The sequence below is a fragment of the Oncorhynchus nerka genome, linkage group LG9a (assembly GCF_034236695.1).
Source record: "Oncorhynchus nerka isolate Pitt River linkage group LG9a, Oner_Uvic_2.0, whole genome shotgun sequence".
Taxonomy (NCBI): Eukaryota; Metazoa; Chordata; class Actinopteri; order Salmoniformes; family Salmonidae; genus Oncorhynchus; species Oncorhynchus nerka.
This window is the reverse complement of record NC_088404.1, coordinates 4,572,776-4,590,268: the sequence shown is the minus strand read 5'-3', so window position 1 is coordinate 4,590,268 and position 17,493 is coordinate 4,572,776. Positions and strand designations below refer to the sequence as shown.

Genomic DNA, 17,493 nt, shown 5'->3' with positions numbered 1-17,493 from the left:
TAGACCTTACAGTGAAATGCTGAATACAACAGCTGTAGACCTTACAGTGAAATGCTTAATACAACAGCTGTAGACCTTACAGTGAAATGCTGAATACAACAGGTGTAGTAGACCTTACAGTGAAATGCTGAATACAACAGGTGTAGTAGACCTTACAGTGAAATGCTGAATACAACAGGTGTAGTAGACCTCACAGTGAAATGCTGAATACAACAGGTGTAGTAGACCTTACAGTGAAATGCTGAATACAACAGGTGTAGTAGACCTTACAGTGAAATGCTGAATACAACAGGTGTAGTAGACCTTACAGTGAAATGCTGAATACAACAGGTGTAGTAGACCTTACAGTGAAATGCTGAATACAACAGCTGTAGACCTTACAGTGAAATGCTGAATACAACAGGTGTAGTAGACTTACAGTGAAATGCTGAATACAACAGGTGTAGTAGACCTTACAGTGAAATGCTGAATACAACAGGTGTAGTAGACCTTACAGTGAAATGCTGAATACAACAGCTGTAGACCTTACAGTGAAATGCTGAATACAACAGGTGTAGTAGACCTTACAGTGAAATGCTGAATACAACAGGTGTAGTAGACCTTACAGTGAAATGCTGAATACAACAGCTGTAGACCTTACAGTGAAATGCTGAATACAACAGGTGTAGTAGACCTTACAGTGAAATGCTGAATACAACAGGTGTAGTAGACCTTACAGTGAAATGCTGAATACAACAGGTGTAGTAGACCTTACAGTGAAATGCTGAATACAACAGGTGTAGTAGACCTCACAGTGAAATGCTGAATACAACAGCTGTAGTAGACCTTACAGTGAAATGCTGAATACAACAGGTGTAGTAGACCTTACAGTGAAATGCTGAATACAACAGGTGTAGTAGACCTTACAGTGAAATGCTGAATACAACAGGTGTAGTAGACCTCACAGTGAAATGCTGAATACAACAGGTGTAGTAGACCTTACAGTGAAATGCTGAATACAACAGGTGTAGTAGACCTTACAGTGAAATGCTGAATACAACAGGTGTAGTAGACCTTACAGTGAAATGCTGAATACAACAGGTGTAGTAGACCTCACAGTGAAATGCTGAATACAACAGCTGTAGTAGACCTTACAGTGAAATGCTGAATACAACAGGTGTAGTAGACCTTACAGTGAAATGCTGAATACAACAGGTGTAGTAGACCTTACAGTGAAATGCTGAATACAACAGGTGTAGTAGACCTCACAGTGAAATGCTGAATACAACAGGTGTAGTAGACCTTACAGTGAAATGCTGAATACAACAGGTGTAGTAGACCTTACAGTGAAATGCTGAATACAACAGGTGTAGTAGACCTTACAGTGAAATGCTGAATACAACAGGTGTAGTAGACCTCACAGTGAAATGCTGAATACAACAGGTGTAGTAGACCTTACAGTGAAATGCTGAATACAACAGGTGTAGTAGACCTTACAGTGAAATGCTGAATACAACAGGTGTAGTAGACCTTACAGTGAAATGCTGAATACAACAGGTGTAGTAGACCTTACAGTGAAATGCTGAATACAACAGGTGTAGTAGACCTCACAGTGAAATGCTGAATACAACAGGTGTAGTAGACCTTACAGTGAAATGCTGAATACAACAGGTGTAGTAGACCTTACAGTGAAATGCTGAATACAACAGGTGTAGTAGACCTTACAGTGAAATGCTGAATACAACAGGTGTAGTAGACCTTACAGTGAAATGCTGAATACAACAGGTGTAGTAGACCTCACAGTGAAATGCTGAATACAACAGGTGTAGTAGACCTTACAGTGAAATGCTTACTTACAAGCCCCTAACCAACAATGCAGTTTTAAGAAAAATACAAAAAAAATACAAATAAAAATAAAAGTACCAAATAATTAAGGAGCAGCAGTAAATAACAATAGCGAGGCTATATACAGGGGGTACCGGTACAGAGTCAATGTGGAGGCTATATAAAGGGGGTACCGGTACAGAGTCAATGTGGAGGCTATATAAAGGGGGTACCGGTACAGAGTCAATGTGGAGACTATATACAGGGGGTACCGGTACAGAGTCAATGTGGAGGCTATATACAGGGGGTACCGGTACAGAGTCAATGTGGAGGCTATATAAAGGGGGTACCGGTACAGAGTCAATGTGGAGGCTATATACAGGGGGTACCGTACAGAGTCAATGTGGAGGCTATATAAAGGGGTACCCTTACAGAGTCAATGTGGAGGCTATATACAGGGGGTACTGCACAGAGTCAATGTGGAGGCTATATACAGGGGGTACCGGTACAGATTCAATGTGGAGGCTATATAAAGGGGGTACCGGTACAGAGTCAATGTGGAGGCTATATACAGGGGGTACCGGTACAGAGTCAATGTGGAGGCTATATACAGGGGGTACCGTACAGAGTCAATGTGGAGGCTATATAAAGGGGGTACCGGCACAGAGTCAATGTGGAGGCTATATACAGGGGGTACCGGTACAGAGTCAATGTGGAGGCTATATAAAGGGGGTACCGGTACAGAGTCAATGTGGAGGCTATATACAGGGGGTACCGGTACAGAGTCAATGTGGAGGCTATATAAAGGGGGTACCGGTACAGAGTCAATGTGGAGGCTATATACAGGGGTACCGGTACAGAGTCAATGTGGAGGCTATATAAAGGGGGTACCGGTACAGAGTCAATGTGGAGGCTATATACAGGGGGTACCGGTACAGAGTCAATGTGGAGGCTATATACAGGGAGTAACGGTACAGAGTCAATGTGGAGGCTATATACAGGGGGTACCGGTACAGAGTCAATGTGGAGGCTATATAAAGGGGGTACCGGTACAGAGTCAATGTGGAGGCTATATACAGGGGGTACCGGTACAGAGTCAATGTGGAGGCTATATAAAGGGGGTACCGGTACAGAGTCAATGTGGAGGCTATATAAAGGGGGTACCGGTACAGAGTCAATGTGGAGGCTATATACAGGGGGTACCGGTACAGAGTCAATGTGGAGGCTATATACAGGGTGTTACGGTACAGAGTCAATGTGGAGGCTATATACAGGGGGTACCGGTACAGAGTCAATGTGGAGGCTATATACAGGGGGTACCGGTACAGAGTCAATGTGGAGGCTATATACAGGGTGTTACGGTACAGAGTCAATGTGGAGGCTATATACAGGGTGTTACGGTACAGAGTCAATGTGGAGGCTATATAAAGGGGGTACCGGTACAGAGTCAATGTGGAGACTATATACAGGGTGTTACGGTACAGAGTCAATGTGGAGGCTATATACAGGGTGTTACGGTACAGAGTCAATGTGGAGGCTATATAAAGGGGGTACCGGTACAGAGTCAATGTGGAGACTATATACAGGGGGGTACCGGTACAGAGTCAATGTGGAGGCTATATAAAGGGGGTACCGGTACAGAGTCAATGTGGAGACTATATACAGGGGGTACCGGTACAGAGTCAATGTGGAGGCTATATACAGGGGGTACCGCACAGAGTCAATGTGGAGGCTATATAAAGGGGGTACCGGTACAGAGTCAATGTGGAGGCTATATACAGGGGGTACCGGTACAGAGTCAATGTGGAGGCTATATAAAGGGGGTACCGGTACAGAGTCAATGTGGAGGCTATATACAGGGGGTACCGGTACAGAGTCAATGTGGAGGCTATATACAGGGGGTACCCTGTACAGAGTCAATGTGGAGGCTATATAAAGGGGGTACCGGTACAGAGTCAATGTGGAGGCTATATACAGGGGGTACCGGTACAGAGTCAATGTGGAGGCTATATACAGGGGGTACCGGTACAGAGTCAATGTGGAGGCTATATAAAGGGGGCACTGGTACAGAGTCAATGTGGAGGCTATATACAGGGGGTACCGGTACAGAGTCAATGTGGAGGCTATATAAAGGGGGTACCGGTACAGAGTCAATGTGGAGGCTATATACAGGGGGTACCGGTACAGAGTCAATGTGGAGGCTATATAAAGGGGGGCACCGGTACAGAGTCAATGTGGAGGCTATATACAGGGGTACCGGTACAGAGTCAATGTGGAGGCTATATAAAGGGGGTACCGGTACAGAGTCAATGTGGAGGCTATATACAGGGGGTACCGGTACAGAGTCAATGTGGAGGCTATATACAGGGAGTAACGGTACAGAGTCAATGTGGAGGCTATATACAGGGGGTACCGGTACAGAGTCAATGTGGAGGCTATATAAAGGGGGTACCGGTACAGAGTCAATGTGGAGGCTATATACAGGGGGTACCGGTACAGAGTCAATGTGGAGGCTATATAAAGGGGGTACCGGTACAGTGTCAATGTGGAGGCTATATAAAGGGGGTACCGGTACAGAGTCAATGTGGAGGCTATATACAGGGGGTACCGGTACAGAGTCAATGTGGAGGCTATATACAGGGTGTTACGGTACAGAGTCAATGTGGAGGCTATATACAGGGGGTACCGGTACAGAGTCAATGTGGAGGCTATATACAGGGGGTACCGGTACAGAGTCAATGTGGAGGCTATATACAGGGTGTTACGGTACAGAGTCAATGTGGAGGCTATATACAGGGTGTTACGGTACAGAGTCAATGTGGAGGCTATATAAAGGGGGGCACCGGTACAGAGTCAATGTGGAGACTATATACAGGGTGTTACGGTACAGAGTCAATGTGGAGGCTATATACAGGGTGTTACGGTACAGAGTCAATGTGGAGGCTATATAAAGGGGGTACCGGTACAGAGTCAATGTGGAGACTATATACAGGGGGGTACCGGTACAGAGTCAATGTGGAGGCTATATAAAGGGGGTACCGGTACAGAGTCAATGTGGAGACTATATACAGGGGTACCGGTACAGAGTCAATGTGGAGGCTATATACAGGGGGTACCGGTACAGAGTCAATGTGGAGGCTATATAAAGGGGGTACCGGTACAGAGTCAATGTGGAGGCTATATACAGGGGGTACCGGTACAGAGTCAATGTGGAGGCTATATAAAGGGGGTACCGGTACAGAGTCAATGTGGAGGCTATATACAGGGGGTACCGGTACAGAGTCAATGTGGAGGCTATATACAGGGGGTACCGGTACAGAGTCAATGTGGAGGCTATATAAAGGGGGTACCGGTACAGAGTCAATGTGGAGGCTATATACAGGGGGTACCGGTACAGAGTCAATGTGGAGGCTATATACAGGGGGTACCGGTACAGAGTCAATGTGGAGGCTATATAAAGGGGTACCGGTACAGAGTCAATGTGGAGGCTATATACAGGGGGTACCGGTACAGAGTCAATGTGGAGGCTATATAAAGGGGTACCGGTACAGAGTCAATGTGGAGGCTATATACAGGGGGTACCGGTACAGAGTCAATGTGGAGGCTATATAAAGGGGTACCGGTACAGAGTCAATGTGGAGGCTATATACAGGGGGTACCGGTACAGAGTCAATGTGGAGGCTATATAAAGGGGGTACCGGTACAGAGTCAATGTGGAGGCTATATACAGGGGTACCGGTACAGAGTCAATGTGGAGGCTATATACAGGAGTAACGGTACAGAGTCAATGTGGAGGCTATATACAGGGGGTACCGGTACAGAGTCAATGTGGAGGCTATATAAAGGGGGTACCGGTACAGAGTCAATGTGGAGGCTATATACAGGGGTACTGGTACAGAGTCAATGTGGAGGCTATATAAAGGGGGTACCGGTACAGAGTCAATGTGGAGGCTATATAAAGGGGGTACCGGTACAGAGTCAATGTGGAGGCTATATAAAGGGGGTACCGGTACAGAGTCAATGTGGAGGCTATATACAGGGTGTTACGGTACAGAGTCAATGTGGAGGCTATATACAGGGGGTACCGGTACAGAGTCAATGTGGAGGCTATATACAGGGGGTACCGGTACAGAGTCAATGTGGAGGCTATATACAGGGTGTTACGGTACAGAGTCAATGTGGAGGCTATATACAGGGTGTTACGGTACAGAGTCAATGTGGAGGCTATATAAAGGGGGTACCGGTACAGAGTCAATGTGGAGACTATATACAGGGTGTTACGGTACAGAGTCAATGTGGAGGCTATATACAGGGTGTTACGGTACAGAGTCAATGTGGAGGCTATATAAAGGGGGTACCGGTACAGAGTCAATGTGGAGACTATATACAGGGGGTACCGGTACAGAGTCAATGTGGGGGTCATCGGTGAGTCAAGGTAATTGAGTTAATATGTACATGTAGTTAGAGTTATTAAAGTGACTATGTGTAGATAATAACAGAGAGTACTGTAGCAGGAGCGTAAAGGGGAGGGGGTAATGCAAATAGTCTGGGTAGCCATTTGACTAGATGTTCAGGAGTCTTATGGCTTGGGTGTAGAAGCTGTTTTAGAAGCCTCTTGGACCTAGACTTGGTGCTCCGGTACCGCTTGCCGTGCAGTAGCAAAGAGAACAGTCTATGACTAGGGTGGCTGGAGTCTTTGACAATTTTTTAGGGCCTTCCTCTGACACCGCCTGGTATAGAGGTCCTGTATGACAGGAAGGAATGGGGCTGCTGGTGTAAACGCAGCCCAATGTTGAAAATGTATCTGTTGTTGCTGAGGGAAAAAGATGCACATCTTCGTTCAGAGTTATTTCACGATAACCGTGGTCTTATTTTTGGAACAATACCTTTTTATAAAATGTATTCTCCCTCAATGCGATCGTTGTACTGTGACGGTTCTGTAGAACTGAGGGAGGGCTGGGGGAGAGAAAAATCAATCAATCAATCAATCAATCAATCAATCGATGGATGGCTGACCGGTTGTCTCTATATGTGTCCTCAGCTGGACTGCTGTGGTAAAGGAGACGACTCCCCCTTATTCAAACAAGTGGCCGGAGCTCTGTGTCCCAAGAAGACCCAGGACGATGCCTTGTTGAAACCTCAGGTACAGTTCGCGTTGTTGCCCAGGTCAATGTCCAATGATTCAGAGGGTTCAATACGGAAGACACGTTTAGGTTGAACGTATTCATTTGTGCAACTGACGAGGTATTCCCCTTTACCTCCCCTTTCCCCTCTACCTTCCCTTTCCCCTCTACCTTCCCTTTCCCCTCTACCTCCCCTTTCCCCTTTACCTCCCCTTTCCCCTTTACCTCCCCTTTCCCCTCTACCTCCCCTTTCCCCTTTACCTCCCCTTTCCCTTTACCTCCCCTTTACCTTCCCTTTCCCCTTTACCTTCCCTTTCCCCTTTACCTTCCCTTTCCCCTTTACCTTCCCTTTCCCTTTACCTCCCCTTTCCCCTCTACCTTCCCTTTCCCCTTTACCTCCCCTTTCCCCTTTACCTCCCCTTTCCCTTTACCTCCCTTTCCCTTTACCTTCCCTTTCCCTCTACCTTCCCTTTCCCTTTACCTCCCCTTTCCCTTTACCTCCCTTTCCCCTTTACCTCCCCTTTCCCCTCTACCTTCCCTTTCCCCTCTACCTTCCCTTTCCCCTTTACCTCCCCTTTCCCTTTACCTTCCCTTTCCCCTCTACCTTCCCTTTCCCCTCTACCTTCCCTTTCCCCTTTACCTTCCCTTTCCCTTTACCTTCCCTTTCCCCTCTACCTTCCCTTTCCCCTTTACCTCCCTTTCCCCTTTACCTCCCCTTTCCCCTTTACCTTCCCTTTCCCCTTTACCTCCCCTTTCCCCTTTACCTTCCCTTTCCCCTTTACCTCCCCTTTCCCCTTTACCTTCCCTTTCCCCTTTACCTTCCCTTTACCTTCCCTTTACCTTCCCTTTCCCCTTTACCTCCCCTTTCCCCTTTACCTTCCCTTTCCCCTTTACCTCCCCTTTCCCATTTACCTTCCCTTTACCATCCCTTTACCTTCCCTTTCCCCTTTACCTTCCCTTTCCCCTTTACCTTCCCTTTCCCCTTTACCTCCCCTTTCCCATTTACCTTCCCTTTACCTTCCCTTTACCCTCCCTTTCCCATTTACCTTCCCTTTCCCCTTTACCTCCCTTTCCCCTTTACCTTCCCTTTCCCCTTTACCTCCCCTTTCCCATTTACCTTCCCTTTACTTTCCCTTTCCCATTTACCTTCCCTTTACCTTCCCTTTACCTTCCCTTTCCCCTTTACCTTCCTTTTACCTTCCCTTTACCTTCCCTTTCCCCTTTACCTTCCCTTTCCCCTTTACCTCCCCTTTCCCATTTACCTTCCCTTTACCTTCCATTTACCTTCCCTTTACCTTCCCTTTCCCATCTACCTTCCCTTTACCTTCCCTTTACCTGCCCTTTACCTGCCCTTTACCTCCCTTTTCCCCTTTACCTCTCCTTTCCCCTTTACCTTCCCTTTCCCCTCTACCTTCCCTTTCCCCTTTACCTTCCCTTTCCCCTTTACCTCCCCTTTCCCATTTACCGTCCCTTTACCTTCCCTTTACCTTCCCTTTCCCCTTTACCTTCCCTTTCCCCTTTACCTCCCCTTTCCCCTTTACCTTCCCTTTCCCCTTTACCTTCCCTTTCCCCTCTACCCTCCCTTTCCCCTTTACCTTCCCTTTCCCCTTTACCTCCCCTTTCCCATTTACCGTCCCTTTACCTTCCCTTTACCTTCCCTTTCCCCTTTACCTTCCCTTTCCCATTTACCTTCCCTTTACTTTCCCTTTCCCATTTACCTTCCCTTTACCTTCCCTTTACCTTCCCTTTCCCCTTTACCTCCCCTTTCCCCTTTACCTTCCCTTTCCCCTTTACCTTCCCTTCCCCTTTACCTTCCCTTTCCCCTTTACCTCCCCTTTCCCATTACCTCCCTTTCCCCTTTACCTTCCCTTTCCCCTTTACCTTCCCTTTACCTCCCCTTTCCCCTTTACCTCCCCTTTTCCCTTTACCTTCCCTTTCCGCTTTACCTCCCCTTTCCCCTTTACCTTCCCTTTCCCATTTACCTTCCCTTTCCCCTTTACCTTCCCTTTCCCCTTTACCTTCCCTTTACCTCCCCTTTCCCCTTTACCTTCCCTTTACCTTCCCTTTCCCCTTTACCTTCCCTTTACCTTCCCTTTCCCTTTACCTTCCCTTTACCTTCCCTTCCCCTTTACCTTCCCTTTCCCCTTTACCTCCCCTTTCCCATTTACCTTCCCTTTCCCCTTTACCTTCCCTTTCCTCTTTACCTTCCCTTTACCTCCCCTTTCACCTTTACCTCCCCTTTCCCCTTTACCTTCCCTTTCCGCTTTACCTCCCCTTTCCCCTTTACCTTCCCTTTCCCCTTTACCTTCCCTTTCCCCTTTACCTTCCCTTTACCTTCCCTTTCCCCTTTACCTTCCCTTTACCTCCCCTTTCCCCTTTACCTTCCCTTTACCTTCCCTTTCCCCTTTACCTTCCCTTTACCTTCCCTTTCCCCTTTACCTTCCCTTTACCTTCCCTTTCCCCTTTACCTCCCCTTTCCCCTTTACCTTCCCTTTCCGCTTTACCTCCCCTTTCCCCTTTACCTTCCGTTTCCCCTTTACCTTCACTTTCCCCTTTACCTTCCCTTTTCCTCTACCTTCCCTTTCCCTTTACCTCCCTTTCCCTTTACCTCCCCTTTCCCTCTACCTCCCCTTTCCCCTCTACCTTCCCTTTCCCTCTACCTTCCCTTTCCCTTTACCTCCCCTTTCCCCTTTACCTCCCTTTCCCTCTACCTCCCTTTCCCCCTACCTTCCCTTTCCCTCTACCTTCCCTTTCCCCTTTACCTACCCTTTCCCCTTTACCTCCCCTTTCCCCTCTACCTTCCCTTTCCCCTTTACCTTTTTCCCCTTTACCTTCCCTTTCCCCTTTACCTTCCCTTTCCCTTTACCTCCCCTTTCCCCTCTACCTTCCCTTTCCCTCTACCTTCCCTTTCCCTCTTTCCCTTTACCTCTCCTTTCCCCTTTTACCTTCCCTTTCCCCTTTACCTTCCCTTTCCCCTTTACCTTCCCTTTCCCCTTTACCTTCCCTTTCCCCTTTACCTCCCCTTTCCCCTCTACCTTCCCTTTCTCCTTTACCTCCCCTTTCCCCTTTACCTTCCCTTTCCCCTCTACCTTCCCTTTCCCCTTTACCTGCCCTTTACCCTTTCCCCTTTACCTCCTTTACCCTTTGCCTTTCCCCTTTACCTCCCTTTCCCCTTTACCTCCCCTTTCCCTTTACCTCCCCTTTACCTTCCCTTTCCCCTTACCTTCCTTTCCCCTTTACCTCCCCTTTCCCCTCTACCTTCCCTTTTCTCCTTTACCTCCCTTTCCCCTTTACCTTCCCTTTCCCCTCTACCTTCCCTTTCCCTTTACCTGCCCTTTACCTTCCCTTTCCCTTCCCCTTTACCTTGCCTTTCCCTTTACCTCCCTTTTCCCTTTACCTCCCCTTTCCTTCCCTTTCCCCTTTACCTCCCCTTTTCCCCTTTACCTCCCCTTTCCCCTTTACCTCCCTTTCCCTTTACCTTCCCTTTACCATCCCTTTACCTTCCTTTCCCTTTACCTTCCCTTTCCCCTTTACCTCCCCTTTCCTCTACCTTCCCTTTCTCCTTTACCTCCCCTTTCCCCTTTACCTTCCCTTTCCCCTCTACCTTCCCTTTCCCCCTTACCTGCCCTTTACCTTCCCTTTCCCCTTTACCTCCCCTTTACCTTGCCTTTCCCCTTTACCTCCCCTTTCCCCTTTACCTCCCCTTTACCTTCCCTTTCCCCTTTACCTCCCCTTTCCCCTTTACCTCCCCTTTCCCCTTTACCTCCCCTTTCCCCTTTACCTTCCCTTTACCATCCCTTTACCTTCCTTTCCTTTACCTTCCCTTTCCCCTTTACCTTCCCTTTCCCCTTTACCTCCCTTTCCCATTTACCTTCCCTTTACCTTCCTTTACCCTCCCTTTTTCCCATTTACCTTCCCTTTCCCCTTTACCTCCCCTTTCCCCTTTACCTTCCCTTTCCCCTTTACCTTCCCTTTTCCTCTACCTTCCCTTTCCCTTTACCTTCCCTTTCCTTTACCTCCCCTTTCCCATTTACCCCTTTACCTTCCCTTTACCTTCCTTTTCCCCTTTACCTTCCCTTTCCCATTTACCTTCCCTTTACTTTCCCTTTCCCATTTACCTTCCCTTTACCTTCCCTTTTTACCTTCCCTTTTTCCCTTTTACCTCCCCTTTCCCTTTACCTTCCCTTTCCCTTTACCTTCCCTTCCCTTTACCTTCCCTTTCCCCTTTACCTCCCTTTCCCATTACCTTCTCCTTTCCCCTTTACCTTCCCTTTCCCCTTTACCTTCCCTTTACCTCCCTTTTCCCTTTACCTCCCTTTTTCCCTTTACCTTCCCTTTCCCGCTTTACCTCCCTTTCCCTTTACCTTCCCTTTCCCATTTACCTTCCCTTTCCCCCTTTACCTTCCCCTTTCCCCCTTTTTACCTCCCTTCCCTTTACCTTCCCTTTACCTTCCCTTTCCCCTTTACCTTCCCTTTTCCTTTACCTTCCCTTCCTTTTTCCTTCTCCCTTCCCTTTACCTTCCCTTTTCCCCTTTACCTTCCCCTTTCCCTTTACCTTCCCTTTTTCCTTTACCTTCCCTTTCCCCTTTACCCCCTTTCCTCTTACCTTCCCTTTCCCTTTACCTTCCTTTCCCCTTTTCCCTTTACCTTCCCTTTCCCCTTTTCCTTTACCTTCCCCCTTTCTTCCTTTCCTTTACCTTCCCTTTACCTCCCTTTTCCCTTTACCTTCCCCTTTCCCCTTTACCTACCTTCCCTTCCCTTTACCTTCCCTTTCCCCTTTACCTTCCCTTTCCCTTACCTTCCCTTTCCCCTTTACCTTCCCTTTACCTTTCCCTTTCCCCTTTACCTTCCCTTTACCTTCCCCCCCTTTACCTTCCCTTTACCTTTTTCTCTACCTTCCTTTCCCTTTACCTTCCCTTTCCCCTTTACCTTTCCCTTTACCTTCCCTTTTTCCCCTACCTTCCTTTCCCCTTTACCTCCCTTTCCCTTTACCTCCCCCCCTTTACCTTTTCCCCTTTTTTTACCTTCCCTTTCCTTTTTCCTTTACCTCCCTTTCCCCTTTACCTTCCCCTTTCCCTTTACCTCCCTTTTCCTTACCTCCCCTTTCCCCTTTACCTTCCCTTTTTCCCTTTCCCCTTTTCCCTTTACCTCCCTTTTCCCATTTACTTTCCCTTTCCCCTTCCCTTTACCTTCCCTTTCCCTTTACCTTCCCTTTCCCTTACCTTCCCTTTCCCTTTACCTTCCTTGCCCATTTACCTTCCTTTACCTTCCCTTTTTCCCTTTTACCTTCCCTTTCCCCTTTACCTCCCTTTCCCTTTAGCAGACCCTTTCCCTTTCTTTCCCTTTTGACCTCCAGTGGAACAGCCACTTTACCCCTAGGTCTTTACCTTCCCTTTCCTTTATCCTATCCTAGGTATTCCTTAAAGAGGTGGGGTTTCAGGTTCTCCGGAAGGTGGTGATTGACTCCGCTTTCCTGGCGTTAGGGAGTTTGTTCCACCATTGGGGGCCAGCGCAGCGAACAGTTTTGACTGGGCTGAGCGGGAACTTTACTTCCTCAGTTAGGGAGGCGAGCAGGCCAGAGGTGGATGAACGCAGTGCCCTTGTTTGGGTGTAGGGCCTGATCAGAGCCTGGAGGTACTGAGGTGCCCCCCCTCACAGCCCGTAGGCAAGCACCATGGTCTTGTAGCGGATGCCTTCCAACTGGAAGCCAGTGGAGAGAGCGGAGGAGCGGGGTGACGTCCTTTACTTGGGAAGGTTGAACACCAGACGGGCTGCCCTTTTGGATGAGTTGTAGGGTTTAATGGCACAGGCAGGGAGCCCAGCCAACAGCCTTTTAGTTTCCCTTTAATCCAGACGGGACCTTCCAAGTGCCTTTTAGGACCTGCGCCGCTTTGTGTGAGGCAGGGTCGTTTTCCGCTGTTGTAGAGCATGAACCTACAGGAACGGGCCACCGCCTTGATGTTATTTGAGAACGACAGGGTGTTGTCCAGGATCCCCAAGGTTCTTTAGCGCTCTGGGACGAGGACTGGAGTTGTCAACCGTGATGGCCATGGAACGGGCAGTCCTTCCCCGGGAGGAAGAGCAGCTCCCTTTACCGAGGTTCAGCTTGAGGTGATGATCCGTTTCCACACTGATATGTCTGCCAGACATGCAGAGATGCGATTCCCACCTTTCCCAGAAGGGGGAAAGGAGAAGATTACCCCTGCATAGCAATGATAGGAGAGACCATGAGGTTATGACAGAGCCAAGTTTGGTGTATAGCTCCCCTTTTCCCTTTAACAGAGCCCTGGGGACACCCTTTCCCCTGAGAGCACGTCTTTACCTTCTCGCCACCCACCTGGTAGGAGCCCTGGTTTAGGACCCTTTTCCCTTCCGCCCGGAGATGCCCAACTCGGAGAGGGTGGAGAGGAGGATCTGATGGTTCTTTATCCTCTTTCCAGCTTGGTCTTTCCTTAGGATGAGAGCAGAGGAGAGAGAGTTAGCTTTACCTTGCCCCTCCCTTTACCCCTTCTAGTTGAATGACTAGTCTTGAAACCTGACTGATTTGGATCAAGAAGGTCATTCTGAGAGAGATAGCCTTTACGGCACGTTCAAGAGTTTTGGAGAGAAAAGAAAGAAGGGATACCTTAGTTGTTGACCCTTTACCTCCCAACTCCCTCTGAAGACGGAGGGACGTTTCCCCTTTGAGTTGATGACCATGAGGTACCTTTGAAGGTCCCTTTAGATGGTCTGGAGAAGAGAGGAGGGGATAGGGTCCTGCGGGCAGGTTGTTACCTTCCTCCTTTTCCCAAGACGCCTTTTCATCTGGAGAGAGAGGGGAGAAAGAGGTCAGAGCACAGGGTAGGCAGTGTGAGCAGAACCAGCGGTGTCCCTTTTTCCCCTTTATCCTTACCTTCCCTTTCCCTGCTTTACCTCCCCTTTCCCCTCTCCCTTTAGCTTCCTAGGGTTAGAGGCAGATGCTTGGAATTTAGAGTGGTTCCTTTCTTTCCCCTTAGCAGCAGAGACAGAGGGAGGACCTTCCTTTTACCTTCCTTTACCTCCCCAGGAGGCCTTTTACCCCTTGCCCGGACCTTCCCTTTTCTCCGGGCCTTGAGCCCTTTACCTTCCCCTTTACCTTCCCTTTCCCCTTTACCTTTCCCCTTCCTTACCTTCCCTTTCCCCTTTACCTCCCCCTTTCCCTTTACCTTCCTTTCCCTTTACCTCCCTTTTCCCTTTACCTTCCCTTTACCTTCCTTTTACCTTCCCCTTTACCTTCCCTTTTCCCATTACCTTCCCTTTTTACCTTTACCTCCCCTTTCCCCTTTACCTCCCCTTTCCCCTTACCTCCCCTTTCCCTTTACCTCTCCTTTCCCCTTTACCTTCCTTTCCCCTTTACCTTCCCTTTCCCCTTTACCTCCCCCTTTTTCCTTTACCTCCCTTTCCCATTTACCTCCCCTTTACCTTCCCTTTACCTTTACCCTTTTCCCTTTACCTTCCTTTCCCTTACCTTCCCTTTCCCTTTACCTTCCCTTTCCCTTTACCTTCCTTTCCCTTTACCTTTCCCTTTCCCTTTACCTTTCCCTTTCCCCCTTTCCCTTTACCTTCTTTACTCTTCCCTTTACCTTTACCTCCCTTTCCCTTTACCTTCCCTTTTACCTTCCCTTTCCTTTCCCTTTTACCTTCCCTTTCCCTTTACCTTCCCTTTCCCCTTTACCTTCCCTTTTCCCCCTTTACCTTCCCTTTCCCCTTACCTTCCTTTTCCCCTTTACCTTCCTTTTCCCCTTTACCTTCCCCTTCCTTTACCTTCCCTTTCCCCTTTACCTTCCCTTTCCCCTTTACCTGCCCTTTACCTTTCCCTTTACCTTTCCTTTCCCCTTTACCTTGCCTTTCCCCTTTACCTCCCTTTTCCCCTTTACCTTCCCTTTCCCCTCTACCTTCCCTTTCCTTTACCTTCCCCTTTCCCTTACCTCCCTTTCCCCTCTACCTCCCCTTTCCCTCTACCTTCCCTTTCCCCTTACCTTCCCTTTCCCCTTACCTTCCCTTTCCCCTCTACCTTCCCTTTCCCTTTCCCTTTCCCTCTACCTTCCCTTTCCCCTCTTTACCTTCCCTTTTCCCTTTACCTTCCCTTTTCCCCTTTACCTTCCCTTTTCCCCTTTACCTTCCTTTACCCTTTACCTTCCTCTTTTCCCCTCCTTCCCTTTTCCCCTTTCCTTTTCCCCCCTTTCCCCTTTACCTCCCTTTCCCCTTACCTTCCTTTTCCCTTTTACCTCCCCTTTACCTTCCCTTTCCCTTTACCTTCCCCTTTTCCCCTTTACCTTCCCTTTCCCCTTTACCTTCCTTTCCCTTTTACCTTCCCTTTCCCCTTTACCTCCCTTTCCCCTCTACCTTCCCTTTCCCCCTTACCCTTTCCCTTTACCTTCCTTTTCCCTTTACCTCCCCCCTTTACCTTCCCTTTCCCTTTACCTCCCTTTCCCCTTTACCTCCCCTTTTCCCCTTTACCTTCCCCTTTTCCTCTACCTTCCCCTTTACCTCCCTTTCCCCTTTTACCTCCCCTTTTCCCTTTACCTTCCCTTTCCCTTTACCTTCCTTTCCCCTTTACCTTCCCTTTCCCTTTACCTTCCCTTTTCCCCTTTACCTTCCCTTCCTTTCCTCCCTTTCCCTTACCTTCCTTTTCCCTTTACCTTCCCTTTCCCCTTTACTCCTCCCTTTTTCCCTTACCTTCCCTTTCCCCTTTACCTTCCCCTTTCCCTTTACCTTTTCCCTTTCCTTTCCCTTTACCTTTTCCCCTTTTTCCCCTTTTACCTTCCTTTCCCTTTACCTTTACCCCCTTTTTACCTTCCTTTTACCTTTTCCCTTTACCTTCCTTTCCCTTTACCTTTTCCTTTCCCCTTTACCTTCCCTTTTCCCCTTTACCTTCCCTTTCCTTCCTTTACCTTCCTTTCCCATTTACCTTCCTTTTCCCCTTTACCTCCCTTTCCCTTACCTTCCCTTTCCCCTCTTCCCTTCCCTTTCCCTTTACCTTCCCTTTTCCCTTTACCTTCCCTTTCCCCCTTACCTTCCTTTTCCTTTACCTCCCCTTTCCCCTACCTTCCCCTTTCCCCTACCTTCCTTTCCCCTTTACCTTCCCTTTCCCTTTACCTCCCCTTTCCTCTACCTCCCTTTTCCCTCTACCTTCCCCTTTCCCTTTACCTTCCCTTTCCCCTTTACCTTCCCTTTTCCCCTTTACCTCCCCTTTCCCTTTACCTTCCCTTTCCCCTTTACCTTCCCTTTCCTCTACCTTCCCCTTTCCCTCTACCTTCCCTTTCCCTCTACCTTCCCTTTCCCCTTACCTTCCCTTTACCTTCCCTTTTTCCTTACCTTCCTCCCCCTTACCTTCCCTTTCCCTTTACCTTCCCTTTCCCCTTTACCTTCCCTTTTCCCCTTTACCTTCCCTTTCCCTTTACCCTTTCCCCTTTACCTTCCCTTTCCCTTTACCTCCCTTTCCCTTTACCTTCCCTTTCCCTTTACCTTCCCTTTCCCCTTTACCTTCCCTTTTCCCTTTACCTTTCCCTTTCCCCTTTTTTTACCTTCCTTTCCTCTTTACCTTCCCTTTCCCTCTACCTTCCTTTCCCCCTTGACCTTCCCTTTCCCTTTACCTTCCTTTCCCTTTACCTTCCCTTTCCCCTTTACCTTCCCTTCCTTTACCTCCTTTTCCCTTTACCCCTTTTCCCCTTTACCTTCCCTTTTCCCCTTTACCTTCCTCTTTCCCCTTTACCTTTTCCCCCTTTCCCTTTTTCCCTTTACCTTCCCTTTCCCCTTTACCTTCCTTCCCCTTTTTCCCTTTTCCCTTTACCTTCCCTTTCCCTTTACCCCCCTTTTCCCCTTTACCTTCCCTTTCCCTTTTTCCTTCCTTCTTTCCCCTTTACCTTTCCTTTACTTTTCCCTTTACCTCCCTTTACCTTTTTTCCCTTTACCTTCCTTTTCCTTTACCTTTACCCTTTTCCCCTTTACCTCCTTTCCCCTTTACCTCCCCTTTTCCTTTACCTCCCTTTACCTTCCCTTTTCCCTTTCCTTCCCTTTCCCCTCCCTTTCCCTTTACCTCCCTTTCCCCTTTACCTTCCCTTTCCCTTTACCTTCCCTTTCCCCTCTACCTTCCCTTTCCCCTTTACCTTCCCTTTCCCTTTACCTTCCTTTCCCACCTTCCCTTTTTCCCTTTACCTTCCCTTTTCCCTTACCTTTCCCTTTTCCTTTACCTTTTTCCCCTTTACCTTCCCTTTCCCTTTACCTCCCTTTTCCCTTTACCCCTTCCCTTTTTCCCCTTACCTCCCCTTTCCCTTACCTTTCCCTTTCCCTCTTTTCCTTCTTCCCTTTCCCCTTTACCTCCCTTTCCCTTTACCTTCCCTTTTCCCTTCCCTTTTCCCTCTACCTTTTTTCCTTACCTTCCCCTTTCCCTTTACCTCCCCTTTCCCTTTACCTTTTCCTTTTACCTTCCTTTACCTTTACCTTCCTTTTCCCTTACCTTCCCTTTTCCCTCCCCTTCCCTTTCCCTTTACCTTCCCTTTACCTTCCTTTTCCCTTTACCTCCCCTTTCCCTCTACCTTCCTTTCCC

At 48.3% G+C, this 17,493-nt stretch overlaps 1 protein-coding gene across 1 annotated transcript in view; it reads left to right on the top strand.

Moving 5' to 3' along the window:
* Positions 1-17,493, top strand: part of LOC115114999 (CD81 antigen-like) — an 83,842-nt gene that overhangs the window by 50,690 nt on the left and 15,659 nt on the right. The window contains exon 6 of the mRNA XM_065022241.1: positions 6,845-6,946. Within this exon, the coding sequence (XP_064878313.1) occupies positions 6,845-6,946 (102 nt within the window). The remainder of the gene's footprint in view (positions 1-6,844; positions 6,947-17,493) is intronic.